General features: G+C 44.1%; 2 protein-coding genes and 1 pseudogene across 3 annotated transcripts; 1 reads left to right on the forward strand and 2 right to left on the reverse strand.

Moving 5' to 3' along the window:
- The first annotated feature begins 193 nt into the window (after window positions 1-193).
- On the forward strand, window positions 194-2,771 carry LOC4331636 (uncharacterized; annotated as a pseudogene).
- Window positions 2,772-4,003: 1,232 nt separating this feature from the next.
- On the reverse strand, window positions 4,004-11,358 carry LOC4331637 (inorganic phosphate transporter 1-2-like). Its single transcript, NM_001402045.1, has 4 exons — window positions 9,996-11,358; window positions 9,591-9,640; window positions 6,304-6,493; window positions 4,004-5,908 (listed from the first exon to the last, which is right to left on the reverse strand). Exon 4 carries the CDS (start codon window positions 5,886-5,888, stop codon window positions 4,302-4,304), a length of 1,587 nt encoding a protein of 528 aa, NP_001388974.1. The 5' UTR covers window positions 5,889-5,908; window positions 6,304-6,493; window positions 9,591-9,640; window positions 9,996-11,358; the 3' UTR covers window positions 4,004-4,301.
- Window positions 11,359-11,648: 290 nt separating this feature from the next.
- LOC4331639 (uncharacterized) lies at window positions 11,649-16,676 on the reverse strand. 2 transcript variants are annotated; one of them, XM_066308670.1, is made up of 14 exons: window positions 16,153-16,676; window positions 15,989-16,066; window positions 15,839-15,894; window positions 14,949-15,068; window positions 14,746-14,816; window positions 14,467-14,560; window positions 14,176-14,388; window positions 13,780-14,031; window positions 13,556-13,664; window positions 12,548-12,615; window positions 12,385-12,454; window positions 12,222-12,296; window positions 12,035-12,126; window positions 11,649-11,954 (listed from the first exon to the last, which is right to left on the reverse strand). In XM_066308670.1, exons 1-8 carry the CDS (start codon window positions 16,510-16,512, stop codon window positions 13,836-13,838), a joined length of 1,188 nt encoding a protein of 395 aa, XP_066164767.1. In that variant the 5' UTR covers window positions 16,513-16,676; the 3' UTR covers window positions 11,649-11,954; window positions 12,035-12,126; window positions 12,222-12,296; window positions 12,385-12,454; window positions 12,548-12,615; window positions 13,556-13,664; window positions 13,780-13,835. The 2 variants fall into 2 exon arrangements, with proteins under 2 accessions (XP_066164767.1, XP_066164768.1); XM_066308671.1 differs by having other exon boundaries at window positions 13,327-13,664.
- Between the last annotated feature and the right edge of the window lie 4,635 nt (window positions 16,677-21,311).

The following is a 21,311-nucleotide window of genomic DNA, read 5'->3' on the forward strand; positions in this document are numbered from 1 at the left end:
TTTTCGTCACATCGTTCCAATTTCAACCGAACTTTTAATTTTAGCGTGAAGGAAAAAGCTATTTTTCCAACATCTACATGTTATCACCAGCCGAGTCCAGCTTTTCTCAATATTTGAAGAAAAAGTAGAATCCAGAAAATGAAGAATTTAGAAACTGTTTTTTTTATACGGACGATGACGGCGTACGAATCTGACTCAAATCTTGATGCAATTGGACGGCCATCATCCGTTGTGTTATTTTATTTTGCTCCAAAAATAATCCGAACTGGAGTAGTACAGTAGTACTCCGGAAAAACCATCAAGGGAAACCCTAGCTTTCATGAGAAGCGGCGGGCCGGCGGTGATGGAGGTGGATACGGGCGCGGAGAGGTGCGGGGACGCGGCCAGCCACCTCCACTGCAGATCAGAGGAGGCCGTCACCGGAGGCGATGCCAAGCGGCTGCGCAAGGGCAGCGGCGACGACGACCATCATCAGTATATGGACGACGACGACGACTACGGTGACGACGAGCCACCCTCCAATCCCCTCGACTCCTACCGCGAGGACTGGGTTGAGATCTACGGTAAAACAGGATCTTTCGAGGACGAAAGTGAGTTTTTTTAAACAAAATCCCTTATGCAGTTCAAGGAATATTAATTTACACTTCCCGTATTTAGCACATTTGGATGCCCTTGATTCAACAGTGGCGGCAGCGATTCGTGCTAGGTTTATAGTAGTTGAGTTTGATTTTGATGCGCTGGGAATTGCAGTGGGTGGGGGTAACAGGGATGAGGGATGAAGACAGCTAAAAACAAATTCGCTGCTATTTTCTTCTCTGCAATGACGAATGTTTGTGTTTGAGAATTACTTCATTCTGAATTTCCAATCACTTTACCCCCCCCCCACCCCCCCCCCCCCAATCGATGTGTGGCAAACTGGCAATTATGTAATCCGATGTCAATCATTCACAACACCACATGTTTAGAGACCAATGTAGCACATAACCACATGTTTTAAATTGCTCTCACATAAACACGGGTATTCAATCCAAATAACAGAAAACAGCATATGTATTAGGGTGAGAATTATCTCATTCTGAATTTCCAATCAATTTATAACCACTTGATGTGCGACAATTATGCAATCTGATTTTGTCAATCAATTTATATTTATATGTGTGTGCAGCGGAAATCTTGCCGATGCGGCATACGGACGGGCCAATATGGCCAGAGTCTTGGCCGATGAACCTGCTACAAATCTTCTCGGTTAAAGTGGTGGAGGTTATGGGGGACCTCCAGTGGCCGCTGGATGTCTATGGTGTTGTCGCCGTGCGCGACTCACTGGATCGCAAGAGGAACATCCTCTTCTGCCGCGAGAGGGACGACTGCCAGACCTTACTGCAGGCATGTTCCTTCCTACCATTGCTTTGATGCTTTCTATTCTCCGTCATATTATTTTGTTTCGATTTTATTCTTTCAATATCAGATCCGCCATCAGCACATTGCAAACATAAACTTTCAGATATCGTGACAAAGTCTTGCTGCTATTGTGCACAAATTTTGACAATTTGACCCTTTGCAAAAACTATTTTTACAAATGAATTGCTGCCAAAACTTATTTCAAATCTGGCCCTTTTGCTCAACACCAAATCGTGTGGCGCTGAACTTAGATACCTCAGCGCTAAATAACATGACGCTGAATGTACGTTGGCACGCTGACTTAGTCTCCCATCCGCCGTGGCATGGCATTCAAAGCCAGCTGACGTGGCGCTGAGGTGTCTAAGGTCCGCGCCACACGATTTGGCGTTGAGCAAAAATGTTAGATTTGAAATAAGTTTTGGCAGCGGTTCATTTGTAAAATTAGTTTTTGCAAAGGGTCAAAATGTCAAATTTTGTGGCTATTGTGTACCATGCTAAGTTGTTTCTTACAAATCTGTTGGATTGAGGAGAAACAATTAATACATTGTTGAACAGGCATGTTAATTTATTTGTGGCATGCATACCTGCAGGATTCATCATCTTTGGTGCTTACAGGCCCTAGTCGAGCTGTCGTAGTGTTGGATCCTGTTGTTTTTGAGGTTGACCTCAAAGTAAAGGGTAGGGTACCAGCATCTCAAGACAAGGTTTTAAGCTACCATGCGTTTGTCTATGCTTACCTGACAAACAATGGCTTTGCAAGAAGAGAGGTAGAGTCAACCGAGCACAGCACGTTGGAGTTCACATTTGCACATTCGCATATGCAGTGGAAGCAACCATCATAATCCATGTCGTCCAAGGATCGACCGATTTCAGGGCCCGTTTCAGCGCTCGCACCGCTGGCATTGACGAAGACGTGGTGCTGCTCGACTCTGGTGATAGGAAGGTGGTTGTCGCCGATGATGGGCTCGTCGTGTTGCAGCGGCGCGTCGTTGTGGTTGAGGAGAAAGGCAAGCTGAACCTCCGTGTTGAGGCTTCAGAGAATGGCAGTGACACAGTTGTTGGTAAGCAGATGAGCTTCAGTGCTAGGCCGGCCTTGAGAAGCGAAGGTCGTTTCGTGCTTGGCTTCTGCACCATGTCGGTCATCGTCGCTTGGTCAGTGCTTCCATAGATGATTAGTGTGTGTGTGTGTGTGTGTGTGTGTGTGTGTGTGTGTGTGTGTGTGTGTGTGTGTTTGATGGTAATTGGTCTGCAATATGCTGTGCTGATCTCAACTAAGCTAAGCTAAGTGACTATGAGAACTTCTTAAACTATGTAGGAGTATTATATATACATTCAGTAATCTGACCAACTGGTTTGAGATGCTCCTTTGTGAACTTTGTGGTGAATTTTTGAGTGTGATGATCATGATGAATATAATGTGGGAACTGGGAAATATAGCGTTTGGTGCTGAAGCAGAACCATTAATTATGGATTGTGATGAATCCTTTAATCTCTTTAATTTGCGGTTGCGTGGCTGCAAAGCTGCCATTCTGTATTTGTTGCAATGGCAAGGAACAAAATGTTGAAATAACTCCCTTTTGGAATAAGAAATCTGGAATAGTATGGTCAGGGGAACTGTTACTCTGCATTATTTGTAAGCGCAAAAGGGCAAACTTGTCCTTGAAAAATCAAGACCAGCATATAACCCATTTTATTACGACGAAAGATACGTTTGTTCAGTAATAGCAATACCAATAGCAACACTCCCAAAATCAGGAAGAGCAACAGCAATACCCGGTCACATGGCATCAGTAATGAACGTTCAACACTCCCAAAATCGAGGCGCCCGCCGCCCGGCGGTGTAGGGCGCCCCGACTGCGGCGAACACAAGCAGCGTCGTTGCCGCCCCACGCCACGCCAGCAGCATATGCACTGGTTGCCCACGATGTCCGTGAGGTCAGACTTGACCAGCCGCAGTTGCCTCACGAAGAGGATGAACCCGAAATCACCCGATTTTGCACGCTACGTTGTCAGCGGCGAGTCAGAGAAAACAATCGGTTGACACTCCAGTCAGCCATGGAATTAAATACGTCACAACCGCGCAAGCCCGCAAGCGGCAAGCGGACCACCTCGATCGGCCGCGGGCGACCAAGGCACCAAGCAAGGCGGCTCGGCGGATGGGAGATGAGCCTTCCACAGCCAACAGCAGCCGACAGGACGTACGCCTACAGCGGAGCGCCCCCCGCGCCCCCCCCGATGCCCAAGCGATTTTTAGCCGCCAGTCACGAGCCGACGCCGCGACGAGCACGGCCGCGGATTCCTCGCGAGCCCCGTGACCGTCGTCCGCGTGACGCGGTTACCACTTTACCCTGTAGGCTTGGGCGCTTGGCGCGCTCCGCGGCCCAATCCCAACGCAGTCCATGACGCCGCGAGAGGCTAACCCTAAAACATCCGAGCGGGCGTGACGAGGTGGCCCAGTAGAACTAATGAACTATTCGGGCCAGGAGGGATAGAAGGCCGAGTGCAGAGAACACTTGGCGTTGGGATCTTAAAAAAAATCACGATATGCATTGCATAAATTTAGGTGACTAACATAACAAACCAGAAGAAATTAGTCAATTGAAAATAACGAAAGTGTAACAATATTATTAGCGGTTTGCAAAGCCGCTCACGCCATTTACAATACAATTGAAATGAATGTATGCCATTTATATCAGTTGCAGGGAAAGTTCACAAAATCTCACAAACAAGTTTAATTGTTTCAACCAAAAAAAAAGAAAGAAAGAGAAACCCCACAAATCCACAACTGTAAAAGGAGAGACACTACAAAAGTATACAAAACTAGATTAAGTAATCACACCAATAGAGTAATAAAGCATACATTTTTTTTCAGTCACTCACGTCGAGACGGCATGTTTATGACATCACGCTTGGGCGATCGCTTCTTGGGCGGTCTCGTCGACGACGTTGTCCTTGGACATCTCCTCCAGCGACAAGCCCTTGGACTCCGGCACCAGCAGCGTCATGAGCATACCGAGGAAGTTTGTGCCGGCGAGCACGAAGAGCGCGTTCCGGATGCCGATGCCGCGGGAGTATCCCGCGTCGGGATTGTGCTGGTCCTGCGCAGCGTACAGGAACCCGAACGCGCCGATGATCGCGCCGGCCTTGCCGGACGCGGCGGAGATGCCGTGGCACGTCGACCGGAGCCTCGCCGGGAAGATCTCAGCCGGCACGATGAAGGTGGTGCTGTTGGGCCCGAAGTTGGCGAAGAAGAAGGTGAGTGCGTAGAGCACGACGAAGCCGGTGTGGTGCGCCGGGTGCGTCCAGTGGTCGTAGGGCACGCCGAGCGCGAGCATGAACACGGTCATCATGAAGAAGCCCATGATCTGGATCCAGAACCTGCCGACGATGTCGATGAAGGCGACGGTGAACCAGTAGCCCGGGATGGTTCCGCAGAGTGCGATGAGTGCCTGGGCGCGGGAGATGCGGTAGAGTTCCTCGAGCGCGTTCATGGTCTTCGCCGGCGGTATCCACCCGACCTTGCTGAAGATGTCCTTCTGGAACAGGTTCTGGCTGTAGAAGGCGATGTCGAGCAGGAACCACGTGCTGGTGGTCGCCAGGAGGTGCATCCCGTGGCGCTTCATGAACTGCCGTGAGAAGAGGCCCCAGGTCTCCCCGGCGACCACCTGGCTCTCGACCACCTCCGGCCGCTCCTCGATCTCGGCGTGGAGCACCTTGGACATGTCAGCCGCCGCCTGCTTGGCGTTGCGGGCGACGAGCGCCGTGTACCGCGCCGTCTCGGGCATTTTCATGCGCCAGTAGTAGGTGAGCCCAGCCGGGATGGTGCCGAACATGAGGATGAGCCGCCACGTGTAGTCAGCCTGCGGCGCGAGCGACGCGGCGGGGTTCTGGGCGTACGACGGCGCCGGGTACGCGTGACGGAAGCCGGCCGAGACGACGAGCGCGACGATGGCGCCGAAGAGGATCCCGAACCCCTGCATGGCGAACACGGCGGCGATGAAGGCCCCGCGGGTCTTCTTGCTCGCGTACTCCGACATGATGGTGGCGCTGAGCGGGTAGTCGCCGCCGATGCCGAAGCCGAGCCAGAAGCGGAAGAAGCAGAGCGTGGCAATCACGCTCTTGGGCGTGTGGCCAAACGAGAGACCGGAGGCGATGGAGCACACGACCATGAGGATGAGCGTGAATCCATAGACGCTCTTGCGGCCGAGCTTGTCGCCGAGCCATCCGAAGAAGAGCTGGCCGGCGAGCGTGCCGCAGAGCGCGACGCCGGTGACGGCGGACGACACGTTGGGCGGGAGTGTCCCTGGGTTGGGCTTGGTGATGTCGGTGTAGTAAAGGCGACCCAACAGCTTGGTGACCAGCGCGATGCAAAAGAGGTCGTAGGCGTCTGTGAAGAACCCCATCCCGGCGATGACGATCGCCATGAAATGGTACCATTGCGTCTTGGCCTGGTCGAGCTTGACCAAAACGTTGAGCTGCGATCCCGCCATGATGATCTTTTTTCCTCAAGCTGCAAAGTTATAAGCTTTGCTTAGTACAGACAACATATCACAAAAGAATAGAAAATTCTTCACCTAGGCATCTCCATTTATATCTGACTAGATCGTTGAATGTTAATTGAACAGAGAAATTTCAGGTTTCGCACTGTTGAGATTGAGAATTCATGATTTACCGCTCAGTAATTGAAACTTCAATAGATAGGGGTGTGTCCATTTTTAATGCGTACTGTACTAAATAGTAGAAGCACATGTTTACACAACTAATCTTATTGGCGGGTAATAATATTACGCATATGATTCAACAAATATTCAGTAGAACGTTTCCTGAATATGCTAAACCGCAACACTAATTAATCTAGCATCTCTGCTAACATGGAACTCAGATGCAGGAGAGAGGGTTGCGTACCTTGGGAAGATTGAGGATGGGTTGACTCCGGAGAGAGAGCAGAGGGGATCGCTGTGTGCTCTGTTAGTTTCCTCATCTCTGTTGCCATGGTGCTGTATATATAGCCGCAGCGCAGTCCGGACAGGATACAGACAGGGCATGGTTGCAGAAAAAAGATTTTCTTTCTACTGCATTGCATGTACCGTACATACTGTAGATTGCAAGCAGATAGTGACATATATTGTCTTTAAAATGCCCGTACAGAAGTCAAATGTTATTCTATTTGCAGGATCGTGGAATGTGAAATTAACTTTCAACTATCTATGCATATCAGCGTATGGCCTCCCACTGTTTAGAATTCTACGGTGTCAGGATCGGCTGGGCAGTGACAAAGCTATGCATGCAAATAGGGTCTTGGTCTTGAGCAGTGATCATTTGGTTAAGTCCTACACCATCAGTTTCCGATTTCATATTATAACATATTATAAGTCGTTTAGCCTTTTCTCTAGTTAAACTTTGATAAGTTTGATCAAATTTATAAAAAGATTAGCAACATCTAAAATACTTAACTAGTTTAACATTGAATACATTTTATATTTTCATAATATGTTTGTTTTGTGTTTAAAATAGTACTATATTTTTCTTTAAACTTAGTCAAACTTAAAGAAGGGCTGTTCAGATTGTAGCCAAGATAAATTTAAAATTTTGGTAGTTTGACAATATTACTAAAATTTTGGTACGATTTCTTATGTATTTATCAAAATTTAGCAAGAAACTAAATAGATACACATATTTGACAACTCTATAAAAAATGGTATGGTTTGAAATAGCATCAATCTGAACAAGCCTGAAGTTTAATTAGAAAAAGATCAAACGACATACTCCCTCCATCTACTTTTGATAGTCATATTTCATCTTGCCACGCAGACCAAGGATAAGTAATTCTACTTATCATTCATTTAAACATGCTACTAGTCATTTCTCGTAAACAAACGATTCATTAATATTAACATTTCTCAATGCCCATGTAGCCAATCATGCGTGGAAGAATGGGGAGTCATGCATTAAATCCAAGAAAGTCATTAAGAGAATAGGTTGTTGGATTGAAATATGACTATCAAAAATAAATTTTTTAGATTTGGAAATATGACTATCAAAAGTAGATGGAGGGAGTATAATATAAAACAGAGGAAACATCCGGGAAGTTCCAGAATAAAATCTTGGCAATTGCCTGCTGATGTCATTTGGTGTCTTCAACAGTTCAACTACTAATCGAACGGATGGTGGGAAAAACTCAAAAACTTGGTAAATAGATCTTAATTAGAAAAATTGTACCTGTGTTAGTACGTTTATGGGTTTATACTAGGGGTGGATGTCGAGCTGGCTCAGCTCGGCTCGGTCTGGCTCGAGCTAGCTCGTTATCCTAACGGCTCGGCTCGTCAACAAGCTCGAGCTAGCTCGTTAAGCTCGCGAGCTAGGGGCGAGAGACGTAGCCGGCGAGCACGGGGAGGAGGGGAGAAGCTTGACGGCGGAGGAAACGAGCTCGAGCTCGCCGGCGACCACAGGGACAGGGAGGAGCTCGACGGTGGAGGGGATGAACTCGACGCAGCTCCACCGGCACTTGGAGGAGACGAGCTCGAGCTCGCCGGCGGCGTCTGGTGCTGGATCGCTGGGGGAGAGGCGGAGATCGGCGACGGTGGGCGCTCAATCTCCCGGCGGCGGCAGGCGTGGGGGATAGGCGGAGACCGGCGGCGGCGGGCGCTCGATCTCCCGTCGGTGGCGGGCGCTGGCAGGGGAGAGGAGGAGACCGGCGGCGGCGAGCGCTGGTGGGGGAGGGGCGGAGACCGGCGGCAGCGGGTGCTCGATCTTCCCGGCGGCGGCGGCGGCGGCTAGAGGAGAGGCGGAGCGGGAGCGGCGGTGGCGGCGGCTGGGGGAGAGGCGGAGCGGCGGCGGCGGATGGGGGAGAGGCGGAGCGGCGACAGCGGCCAGGGGAGAGGCGGAGCGGCGACGGCTTGGGGAAAGGCGCAGCGGCGGCGGCGGCTGGGGGGAGAGTGGGGAATTGAGTGAGGACTAGGGTTTGCAATGTCTTGGGCTTAGGCCTTTTTGTTGTATTGGGCTTTTGGGCTGTTATGAGTCTAGCTCGTTAGGGCTCGCGAGCCAGCTCGAACTGGCTCGTTATCTCTAACGAGCTAAAATGCCAGCTCGGCTCGTTAGAAAATTCAAACGAACCGAGCAGAGCCTGTCACGAGCCGAGCGAGCTAACGAGCCACGAGCTTTCTGTCCACCTTATACTCAACCTTCAGTCCTTCAGACAATGCGTTAGGGACACATTTGTGAGTTATCAACATGTATGCGATGCCATAAGATTAGTCAAACCCACTGTTTCCCTTCTATGGTTTTCCTTCTTGCAATCACAGTTAATTAGCATAACAGCGGATTACGACGTTTAACATCTGATAACCACGGACGCAGACAGTGCTAGGTTATTATATCTCCTTGGTTTAATATAATCAGGGTCAACGCGAGAAAAGATCCGAATATGCCTGGGAACCTTGTCAGTTGTCATAATCTTTAATTTGTGTTGGGCTAACACGACCGTAATTAGAAAGGTCAAGAAACTTAATTTAGAATGATCTTATTGCTCTGCTATCGTTGCCAGATTGGATGCAATGACTACAGTTACGGTTAGCTCACGTTACCAAGTTTTCTCCTTAAAAAAAAGTTGAGCAGCTCACAAACCCCTGTCTCTGATTTTGATTTTCTTCTCTTTTCTTGAGAGTTTTTTAAGAAATACTCCAGTCTCCTACCACCGAAAACATGGCTTCCTCTCTCCTCTTCCTATTGGCTTCCTGGTAGGTATATCATATTTTACTTGGTTCATGGTTGGATAAGCCCAAGTCAGCAAAAGCGAAAGAAAGAGAATATTTTTTAATCTAGGACAAAGCAGAAAGATAACGTGAAGTCAGCTCATCATAACCCCAAAAATCATTAAGAGAAGTACTCCATATGTGAAGAAATGGTACTATCTAAGATATGGGTATGCAAATAATCGCAAGATTGAAGTGGCTAAATTCTCACCAGAATAAATTTAAGAAAAAAGTGTGGTTATAATCAGCTTACTACTACAATAAGCATCACAAAGACGGACAGACTGGGAATAGGAACATTCCATGTATATGCGTTGCATGGTCATGATAAACTCATGATCAGCTAAGCTTGTCCTAATGGTGCGGCTCCATGATTTGTTTCTATTGCTGGACATCAAGCTAGTCATCCATATCACGATAAATTAAGAGTTTGCAGGTTACCTTCAATATGAGCAGACTTTTGGCCTATCAGCTGTTGCCAACTCACGTTTCTGTAAGAAAAATGCACTGTTTTCAACTGGGATAAAGAAAAGATGCATAGCTCTTAGCATCTTCTTGCCAAATCAAAAAACAAAGCCGCCTTGCCAAGTCAAAGATACATGGAATATATGCAACTCATATAAACAAAGAGCTGCAACTGTATTTTGTAATGCAACTAGGTGAAAGTATGCAAGTCCTACTGGCTGTCTGCCCAGCTGTTCACGAGAAATGCAATTTCTTAAAACTAGCACGTGTAATAAATATTTTTGAAGAATATCACATGTTAATACTTGCAGGAAAAATCCATAACATCCCTTTTACAGAAGATTACCATCCTTTTTTTCATTTAAAGAAAGGTGAACTTACCCTGAACCATAGCTACAGATGAATTCACCTGGCGTATCCTGGTGCCACCTATACCTATAACAATTCCAAAACCATTTTAGAAAACCTCTTCCATGAAAACCAAGATGGATTTTGCTTACATAGGTGGTAACTTGAATGCCCTTGTTTGAAGAAGCTTCTAACCGCTGCAGCTACTCTCATAATCTCCAACCCCAAACAGTCTAGATAAGTCCAAATTTCAAGACTTAGTAACTACAGAATCCAGAAAACAAACTAGTAACCTCCTAACTTCTCCAGATTCTCACCATTTACTTCTTAGCCTAGATGGCGCTATCTTGTGCCTTTTCCATCTCCCATGGTCCTAATGTGACAACCACAGTTAAGCTCACACGGTGCATTGCTTCCGTCTCTACCAGTGGTATTTCCTCAACCTCTCTTCTAGCACCACCAACACAGATTCACCACTGCTGACATCGTCTCTTTATCTCCTTCCATCACAAAATCCTTTCTCTCTTGCCCCCTTCTCAGCTTCCCCATTCCTGAGAAGCGCCGCCATTGTGTTACACACGTTGTCGACAACCGCCATAGAGCACTCCATTCAAATTCACTTGCATCAGGAGACATTCCTTGCCTCCATGCTCCTTTTCCCCCAAACCTCCTTAATTTTCTCCATGGCCGAAGAACACTGGCCTTCACCATCCTCCCCTACCCGACCATTTCGCTTACTAGAAGGCTAGACCTGTTCTTGTCTGCCAACATCCTCATCATTTTCGCCTCTTCAACAATTTCAAAAGTTGGTTGATGTATTTTTAAACGGTACAAAAGTTTTCGGTGAAAAACTTACTAGAGCATGCAAAAATGAACCTTTTCCTTTTCAGTTTGTCCCATAACTCATTTTCAATTATTAGCACCTCCAACAAAGGAGAATGTACTGTCCATAATGTTCCTTACAATTACTAGTGCATCTGCCCTCGCTATTTCATGGTTTTTTAGGTAAACTTCTACACATGGGCAAAAAAATCATCAATTGTGCATCAATTTGACTCACATTTTGCCACAGCAAGCTATCAATTTGCACTAGATAGTATGCTATAACATTAATTTGAGAATTCTGAGGCTAGTAATTTGCTGTTACTTGTATCTTCAGATACCAAGAACTATCAATACCATGCTAGACACAAGTTGTGAGCAGGTCCACCAAATAGCAATGCTAGCAGAAGTAAAACCACCAATGACATACTTCACGAGAGCAGCAGTCTGACCTTAAGCACCTATCTATGTCAAACAATAAAAAAGATCATGCACCATGAAATTGTAAATCAAGCACCCGCAAATTGTCAACCATATTGATTATAAATGAGTTGACATTTTTCATTTTGCGGCATATGCTGCAACATTGTTTTGAGCAAATTCTTGTCTTACTAGTATACACGGCGAATATAAATCATCTTATAAAAGAAACACGCCAGACTTGACATTATGTGCATAAAATATAAGTTGACTGCTTGGACTTCTCTTATACTGAACAAATTATCCTTTATTGAAAGGGAAGATAAGAAGATGTTATTTCCTGGCCACTTAGACAATGATCACTTTATTTCTCTACGAACATATGTTCATTGCAAAGACCAGCCAGAATTACACAGCACCCAAGAGGCCAGCCTAGCTGGAGAATTTGAGACGGCCACAGCATTTTTTATTATTATATAGAGCGATACATATACATAATAATCTACGCTTCCCTGACAGAACAGAAAGAAAAGACTAGAAGGCTACAAAACACTGCCAACTCAACTAGATACAAAATGCACAGATCAAGAAGGAAAATCTTCTATAGAGGGCAAAGAGATTGTACAGTGTGGTATTGGAGGATCTCTGCATATAGCAGGCTATATTTATCAACCTGATGGTCTTTGGTAGACATGCTTTGTTCTAGGGTCAATTATTATGCCCTTTCCACCATTCACTTCGAGATCATGCCTGCAGAGTTTAATTGTCAGAATGTCAGTATTGACCCTAGTTTATAGCAGACCTCTTAAAATTCTAGAAACATTACATACTGGAAGACAAAATCAGGAATTGTCAGTTGTTCACGTGGTACGTATCTGAACAGCTGCACAAGTCTGTCGACATAGATAACTTTCTTCCAGACCTAATTGAGACAAAAAGGAAGATGCTAAAATTAGAAAAAGAAATGTGTCAAAGAATTGGGGAGGAAACGAGCGAGATGGCTGCAATAGCAAGTACCTCCCCATCAACGAAAAGCTGCAAAGCCAATATAGCTGTTCTCAATCCCAAAGTTGGGTGAAGTACATATATAGCCTGTGGAGTGCAATAACAACACCAGTTCATATTTCTTTTCCTAAATGAACAATCAGAACCACACAGTGTGATCATATGAGATACCGACATGAAGATTGCGCTGATGCTTCCGACCTAATATTTGTTGCAACCGCTTCATGAATCCTAAATCTGGTCGCCTGCAAAATCAATTAAAACAGCTCGTGTTACATGCACCAAGTTTTAGAAAGGATTGCAATGTCCTTCTCAACCTACTTATTCATGAATCTTACACTTGTAAAGATGCTGCTGAGTGGAAATAGACAATTGAGTAAGGCTTTTGAATCAATGGTTCAAACTCCTGCAAAGAAGGCAAATTTAATCCTGTCAGAATAAGCTGCCAAATTCAAATACACAAAGGCATTAACAGTGGTCTAGATAGGCTAACTTTTGGGCAACGAACTTAGCTAATCTATTATATAGTTCATTTGGGAATTCCTGCCATGATGCTTGAACCAGGCCCGCTTCAAAAAAGTTAGTGGGAAAAAACAAAACTGTTCCTTTCTATTGGAACTATAGATATTAGATGCTCTGTGGCTCTCTGGCACTACTGTATGGAACACACCTCATAAGTTCATAACAGACACTGTATATTGGTTCCTGCAAACTCATGATTTCAAAACAAGATGGATGGAGTACTAAACTTGGTGTTCCATCCAGTATGTCCTGAATATTGAGAAAATCCAGGTTGATTCATGGACAAAGTAAAAACCATCTATTTAACACAAGGCAGTAGGAAACTTGGATTATATACAAGTATTTATATTCCCTTCCTAAAAAAACTTCCAAGGTCCACCCCTCATTTAAGATCAACCCAAGGAATATGTTATCTCACTGTAAAAAAGTAATGCAACTAAGGAGAGTCTCATAAAATATGCTGCATCAATCTTTGGTATCTGCAATCTAGTGGAATTCCAATGCTCTTTGTAAAGGGGGGAAATTCTAAAGCTCTACAAAAAATAGAATCATCATCACAAGGTATAACGAATAGAAATGGTTGCATTGAAATTACTTGTTGAGAAAAAAACACATTAATAGATAGGAATCATCAGCTTGTGGTCAGGGTAGAACAAATGCTGAGAAACTCCATCGCTCTCATATGCACTGGAAATATGTAACTGACAGCTATCAGCTAATCTTTGGGAGTTCACAAATTCACTTCAGTTATGTCCGGAAAGGCAATCAGGCCTTCTGCATCCTATATTGTGCAAGTCGTGTATCTCAGTTAGATTGATAATTACCTTTACTACATATAGAATAAATCGCTCAAGATCCAAACAGCGAAGTAGAAAGTGAGCACCAACAACCACCATAACAGGACGCCCTTCACTATCAACTCCACCGCGGTAACTGTAATTGAGGGGGAAAAGGCAAATGATGTGAGGATAAAAGGTAAACTAAAATAAACAAGCAAACTAGGGAGAATCTTAGAAAAGAATTTAACTGAAAATGGTAATTTACATACATTATTTTCATCTCAGCAATCTCTGAGAGACTGAGAGAATTTGCTTTAGCAAGGTGTCATGAATGAAGTGAATAATCTTCAGCAGCAGATAATGGAGGACCACCAAGGTCGCCAAATCCAACCAATTTAGCCCAATTAAATCCCTTGTTTGCCTGAACAGACTTTTCCAACTGCTCCTTGCGTCGGAGATCTGGATCTTTAATTAGTGACATAAAGGCAGGATCCAAATATGAATCTAACTTGAAAGAATTCCTGTTTAGAGACTAGCTAAGATCAGATAAAACCCAATTGGGGGCCATAGGACAACTGAACATACAATGGGTATATAATGAAAAATGTGTCTTGAAGGAGATCAAATAGTAATCGAATCAAAATTTTGGCAAATGGTTGTCTCACCTACTACGTGTCAATCCAGAATCAGAAAGAGGAATATCTACTGGCGCAGGAGCTGCAGATTTGTTAATAGCAGACCCAGCAGGCAAAGGTTTTATTCGTATTTTCCGTTCATCTATTATTGTTTCACCATTCTCATCCCCAACATCAGCTGGAAGTTTCAATGAAGCAATCTCTTCCTCTTTCTTGTCCCGAGGGAAATATAGGGGAAGCAATCTGCAAAATGCAATGTTGTCAACCTTTATAAGAAATTTATCATATTTAGCTAGCATAAGTGGGTGTTAGTCTAAGTACCGCTTATATATCTCTGTATCAGATGATGTAGTAGTACAAAAGACAACAGCAGTTATTTTGCCTTTCTGCTTCTCCAGAAAACGTCTAACAGTTCCTGTTCACCATCATCCAAAAAAGTCGGGAATTAAAACCAGGAAAAGCTAAATGTGTAACAGATAATCATTCATAAAGAAAGAAACTACTGTCTCCACCAGTAAGGCAATCGCATAAGAGTAGTAGAAATAATCAAACAGCGAAAGATAACAAAAGGCAGAAGAAACTATTGATCAGATAACTCACTTATTGCAACATGAGCAGCCGGTTCACGAGGGTAATTTTTGGCTTCTGTATATATGCAACCCATTGCAATGCTAATCACATGAAAGGCAAAATAAAATACTTAGCTTTGATGGAATTACAACATATGCAATGTGAAATGTAGCATTCAGGAACTTCAAAACAACCCAAACCAAATATGCATTCAAATGGTGCTTTTAATATACCTTTCCAGACCATTCTCAATGAGAAGTTCCAAACAAGACCTGTAGCAGTGGCTAAGTGCATTCTCTGCAGCTGTGTGATACTTGACAGCATATTTAGGGCCCACAGTATGAATTACCTTCCTGCCAGACCATTCATAAGCATTATAGGTCAGTGAAGAGCATGTATATCAGTGTATCATCTCAAAACCATATCATGAAATAAACTAACATCCTCAGGTAGAAAACAAGTAGGTTTTAATCTGGTAAACATTGTCACTTTTTTTCACATTTCTTCAAATGAAATATCGTAGAGCTAAAGCTGCATTGCTCCAACAAATTACAGTCAACCTGCAATAGGGTTTTGAAGTAATGAAGTGGAATATATAGCACTTAAGAAGAAATCTAGTCTGAGATTCTGAGCACATTATGGACAATCTATGTGATGTGAAAGCTTTGAATGTAATAGCTCAGCCATTTGCAGACAAAACAGGAGGTTAGTATGATAAGAATATAACTGCCATAGAAACATCGCAATATGAATCAACCCATGAAACACGCCATACAAACCTATTATTCCTTTTGATATTTATTTAAGAAAGTACAAATCATTAACAGCAGAAGAACATATGTTTGTGTTATATTCAAAGAACAGGTTTACAATGATGAATGATCATGTGTGCTTCTCTTATTTAGATAATAATGTTCACAGATCTAATGGGATTCAGGACCCTGTGTTTAGCAATGCATGCAGATAACATAGTGATTTGGGTATATTGTGAGATATTATCATGATTCAAGAGTTCCATGCCATTATCCTCACTTTTTTTTTGAAAATAAAAAATGCTAATACTGTAAATACATATGCACCACACATTAGAAAGCGACCGTACAAACAAAATCAGATCACCAACCGAGCAGGCAGATCATATGCATTGGTCATCTTAGCCATCCCAGTCCGGCAACCACCCTGTAATCATCGACAAAAATAAAATCCTCATATGAATTGCAACCCAAATAATCCAATTGACCCCCAAAACAGCAACCCCAAAATCAAACCGCACCAGGGTGGTGCACTCCTCGGCGAGCCCTGGCCCAGCCGCTGCATGCAGCCCTGGACTACTATGCGCCTCGTCCAAGTTCTACACCAACCACAAAACTTATCATATCAACTGTAACATTAGCAGCACGCCAACACCACGAGGCTAGCAGCTAAGCGAATTCCGACCTCATTTGTCGAATTGACAACGGCATCGACCTCAAGGTTCCACGGGTGGCCGCGCCAGAGACAGATCTTCGAGTTGATCTCGTGGTCGACGGGGAACCGCGACGCGCCACGGCCCCCGGCCCCAGCGGCCGCGCCGTCGCCGATGAGCGGGTCGGCGAACGAGAGGAACGACGAGGCGGGGGTCTCGTCGGATCCGGCGGCGGTGGGGGATGAGGAGGGGGAGAGGCGCTGGTCGGCGTCGCTCCACCGCGGCACCTGGTCGAGCGTCACGGCCGGCTCCACCCCGCCCACGCCCGCCGCCGCCGCCACCGAGGAGGCCGAGGCCGAGGCCGACGCGGCCGTCGGCGAGCGCTGCTGCATGGCGACCGGATCAGAGCCGCGAGCGCGAGGGCATGGGCGGCGATAGGTGCGGGTTCGCGCGCGCGCGCGAAGTGAGAGAGAGCGGCCAAGCGACGGGAGGAGGGTGACTGGTGCGAGAGAAGTTTGGGATGGTGGGATGGGAGGAGGCGGAGCCGCAGCCGCTCAGCCGCGGAGGAGAGGGCGTGTGTTCTTTTCTTCTCTTTGTTAATTTCTATTTTTTATTATTTAATTAATTCTCACGTAGTCTCCCCGTCCAAAAAAAACCAACCTAAACATGATGAAATAGCATTGTGCCTTTTTTTTAACAGAGGAAATACATATGTTGTCGAATTGCTTAACGATATACTTCTTTCATTTAATATTTTCCTTTGTTAAAGTATTTTAAGTTTGATTAAGTTTAAGTAAAAATTTGTAACATTATAACATTAAATAAATTTTATTAAATTTAATATCAAATATATTTTAATTATATGTTTGTTTTGTATTAAAAATAGTAGTATGTTTTTATACAAACTTAATCAAATTTTAAAAATGTTTGACTAAGAAAAATATCAAACGACTTACTGTATAAAATGGACGAAGTACTTTAAAGAATTATATAATTATATGTAATACTCCCTCTATCCTATAATATAAGAGATTATTCTCTTTTAGGTAAGTTTAAGGATAGCAATAAAATACTAGAACGCCCATATTAAATGTTATTTGCTTATAGGTGAGTGGGTAGGGGGTTGCTAGCTGGCGCGTGTGCACCAGCAGCGAGCACTTCCCCTTCCCTTCCCTCCCTACACACGCCAGTAGCGAACACTTCCCCTTCCATTCCCTCTCTATAACTACTTTATATTAGTTAACACTTAACTCTAATAACAAGTAATTATGAAGATTTTCAAGATTTTTTTTGTGATATTTTTTTACTAATAGATTGAAATTTTTTAAGTCAGATTTGAAAACTTTTGATTTAAGATTTAAATTTTAAAGTCAAATTTTAAAAACTTTCAACTCGAGATTTGAAAACTTTCAACTCAGATTCAAAAACTTTCAAGTCTAGATTTGAAAATTTTAAAACTTTCAACTTGATATTTGAAAATTTTCAACTCAAGATTTGAAAACTTTCAACTCGAGATTCGAAAACTTTAAGTCCAGATTTGAAATATTTGAAAACTTTCAACTTGATATTTGAAAATTTTCAACTCAGATTCGAAAACTTTCAAGTCTAGATTTGAAAAAATTTAAAAACTTTCAACTCGAGATTTAAAAACTTTCAACTCAAGATTTGAAAATCAAAGAAAAAAAGAGAGCGAAAAAAAGAAAAGAGAAGAAGCAGCGCGAGAAAAAAAAGATTCACGCGCGGCCCGCGCGCGCGAATTAGAATTCTCGAGTGGGTAGTTGGGGTTAAAATAGGTAAAAATTTGAATTGGAGTTAATGGATATGACCAAAATCTCTTATATTATAGGACAGCTACAAGGGACAAATCCCTTAGGCCTTGTTTGGCTAATGGGATTGGGAAATGATTTCCCACCCATCAAAAGACATCTTTAAATCCTAAACATCCATTCTCCCTCTTCCATTTAATCCTAACCCTTTCTTTATTTCCCAATCCCAATCCCACCCCTCATTTCCCATTATCCAAACACACAATTATATCGTGGGATGAAGGGAGTAATTATACAATCATACTATTTTTTTTATTTTTATCTAACACTTAATTATTCATATACTGGTTCGCCGTTCCATTTAAAAAAAATAGTTCTCGATCCCTTTAGAACAACTCAGCATAAGCTTTGGATCACTTTAAAAATTTCCCCAATAATGGCTTCAGTTCTGCAGAAACTCCTGTGGACGAAGGACGAGAATGTTCGTGCAGAATTAACCCATTGACACGTGGGTCCATTGTAGCATGGTCCACCGCGTCAGCGTGCGCAACTCATCATGAGTTGGGTGCATATGATATCGGCGTGCAGACGAGAAGCTAGCTGGATTAGCATGGGTGGGCTCCACCAGCCAAAACAGAATGTTTGGGGATGGGCTGCTGATAGCTATTTGTGGGCCTGGACTACCTCGCCTTCTGGCCCAATGTTAGAGCTGCCCAGCCCAATTATCTCTAGGGTTACAGGCTAGCACGGCCCAGATGGTTAGTACTACTACTATAGTACTATTCCTAGCACGGATGCTAAATTCTCAACAAAAAAAAAGTGGCCCTTTTCTAGATTTATGAATTTGGGGACTTGGGATCACATCATGCACTGTACACTAAACACATACCACATGTATAAAGATGTAAAGAATGACGATATCGGCCCTGATTGTTAAATGAAGTCAAATTTAGAAGATTTTAAAATCAAAACATGACTTATAAAAATGAATGGAGGGAATAACTATGATTAGTTGAGATACGGCTGATAAGTCATATCACTTAAAAAAATTAAGGATAAAACTTTTTATATTTTAATTTTGTTGTGTAAAAGCTAATGCTCTAATATGCTATGATGGAAAAAAACTAAAATCAACTCTAAAATTCATTTTAAAAAATAAATTTGTTTGCGGCTGATAGCCGAACAGGTGGATGGTGAGAGGCTACGTATTGCATTGTCACTGATGGTCAATATTTAAGATCCTTTAATGCCATGTGAAATGCATGGATCAATGTATGTCACAGATTATAGAAACGATGGATAGATATATGCTAAAATGTGGCGAAAATGATGTGGGCATAATGGGTTTATGTGCTTGTAAATTATAATATTGTATGATGCATTATGGTTTCATACGATTTAAGATACTTCAAAGTAATAATTTATAGCGGATTTATGGCGTGTTGTATTTGTATACTGAGCTTTTGGAGCTGATGGGTTTCAACTATATAAAGAAGTCACATGACCTCTTATATTTTCGCTTATGTTTATGCTTATCAGCCAAATTTTGAAAATTCAACTTTAATTTTGAAGCTGATTTTAAGGGTTTTTAATCAAAGTTTATTTTACAGAATTTGCTTTTAGATCGTTAAGAACACGTATATAAAAATTTTATTCACAAATTACTTTTCATTTGTAAATATGTTGTTTCGCTTATTCCACGAAACAACGGGAGCATATATATTCTTGTTCATCAACACCAAGTTCATCTTCAATTGATTTAAAATCCTGATAAATCCTTCTTCGTAACCATGGACCCCGGATCATTCTTCAATGGATTTAAAATCCCGTTGAAAATCCCGTTGAAAGCAATTAACACCAAGTTCTCCTTTCGTGGATTTAAAATTGAATTAAATCACTCCTCCCATGTTATATTTGGCATAGCTCCATATCCAAAATCTTTTAAGCTGAATCCATAAATATGAATCCGCATTACGTTTAATAACATTTGGATGATTAATTGACTACATTTTAAATAAAATAAAAAATTTTAAACCATCATAAAAATTCAAATGCATTGTCAATGTATGTCGGTGACATGGGACCGGGGGTATCGTGACTAGAGGCTTGGGTAGCCGCGATCACCCACGTGGCCCGACCCCCTCGGGGGGGTCGGGCCCGAGGGTGACGTGGCCGCCCCTCCCTCTGTCTCCCCGAGGGGTCGGGCCGCTCCCGTTTCGGCCCCGAGGGCTGGGGCGCCCCGACCCCCTGTGGTGTTGGCGCCACGTGTGTGGGTTAGGTGAGCACAGCGACGCTCACCTAACCGCATTTATAGCGGGTCAGACGAACGCGCCACGCCGCATTCAATGCGGCGTGGCGCATGCTTATCCGGTCCGTGACCAGTCGCGGTATGTGACCGGTCACAGACCGGTCAGATCGCGGATTAGGTGGCAACAGGCGGCCTGTCGCACGCCTCGCCCCGTCCCGTCGGAATGATGAGAGCTTCCTGGCTCTCGTCTCTAGCCGGAGCTGGCGTGCTGACTCCTGGAGTTGGTATGTCCGTCCCGGTCAGATCCATTCTAGGCTTCAGCGCAAGCATAGCAAGAAAGTCACTGGCCATTGAATGAAGGTTGAAACGGGCGTCCACCGGGAGAGCTGACGAGCGGAGCAGAAGGCGTGTGCTGTGCTTGTCAGAGGTCACTTCCGGCTGTAGACTAGCCCTCATTGTAAAAAGAATGTTTCTTTTCTTAGGCAGCTTAAGGCCCATGTGGTGACCCCTGACCAGATAAAAAGGAGGCCCAGGCCTAGGAGAGGAGGGAGAGAGAAAAAGGAGGAAGGGGGGAGTGATTTCTAGAGCCTGAACCCTCTCTGGCTCTCCGGCTCTCTGTATTTCTTCACGCACAGATCCACCAGAACACAGGAGTAGGGTATTACGCTTCTCAGCGGCCCGAACCTGTCTACGTCGCCCGTGTCTTGTGCGCTTCCTCTCTCACTGACGTTCCTCAGATCGAGGGCGAAGAACCTCACTTAGCGCCCCCGGCCGAACCGGCAAAGGGGGGCCTGCGCGGTCTCCCGGTAAGGAGCCCCACGCTCCGTCAATGTATGTTCTGGAGCTAACATAGCTCAATCATTGACACACACACAAAAAAAGCTCTTATTAGGTTAATTTAAAATTATAATAAATGTTATTTTCTTTAAGAAACTAGTCAATTCTACACACAAGCAGATAAACACAGAGCTGCAGAGCACACAAAATACGAGCGAGTGGAAGCTTTATTTCTTTTGGATTTGATTACAAGCTACAAAAGGAGGTGCGAGGTGCTCGAGGGAGCTCTATCTCACTTTGGACCTTCAGGGTCCTATTTATAGACGGAGGAAGCTTCTGGCTTCTACTGCAAGATAACTTACGTCGTAAGCCGGCTTCTCTCCTAAGCTGGCTTTCGACG

Source organism: Oryza sativa, chromosome 3 (assembly GCF_034140825.1).
Source record: "Oryza sativa Japonica Group chromosome 3, ASM3414082v1".
Classification (NCBI taxonomy): domain Eukaryota; kingdom Viridiplantae; phylum Streptophyta; class Magnoliopsida; order Poales; family Poaceae; genus Oryza; species Oryza sativa.

Bases quoted from the DNA above. Each gene is read 5' to 3' on its own strand.
- LOC4331637 (NM_001402045.1), bottom strand. From the start codon at position 5,888: ATGGCGGGATCGCAGCTCAACGTTTTGGTCAAGCTCGACCAGGCCAAG.
- LOC4331639 (XM_066308670.1), bottom strand. From the start codon at position 16,512: ATGCAGCAGCGCTCGCCGACGGCCGCGTCGGCCTCGGCCTCGGCCTCC. The intron at 15,069-15,838 runs GTTGGTGATCTG...ATGGTCTGGCAG, and splicing joins GCATATGATCTGCCTGCTCG to GAAGGTAATTCATACTGTGG. The intron at 14,561-14,745 runs GTGAGTTATCTG...GATGGTGAACAG, and splicing joins GGCTGCTCATGTTGCAATAA to GAACTGTTAGACGTTTTCTG.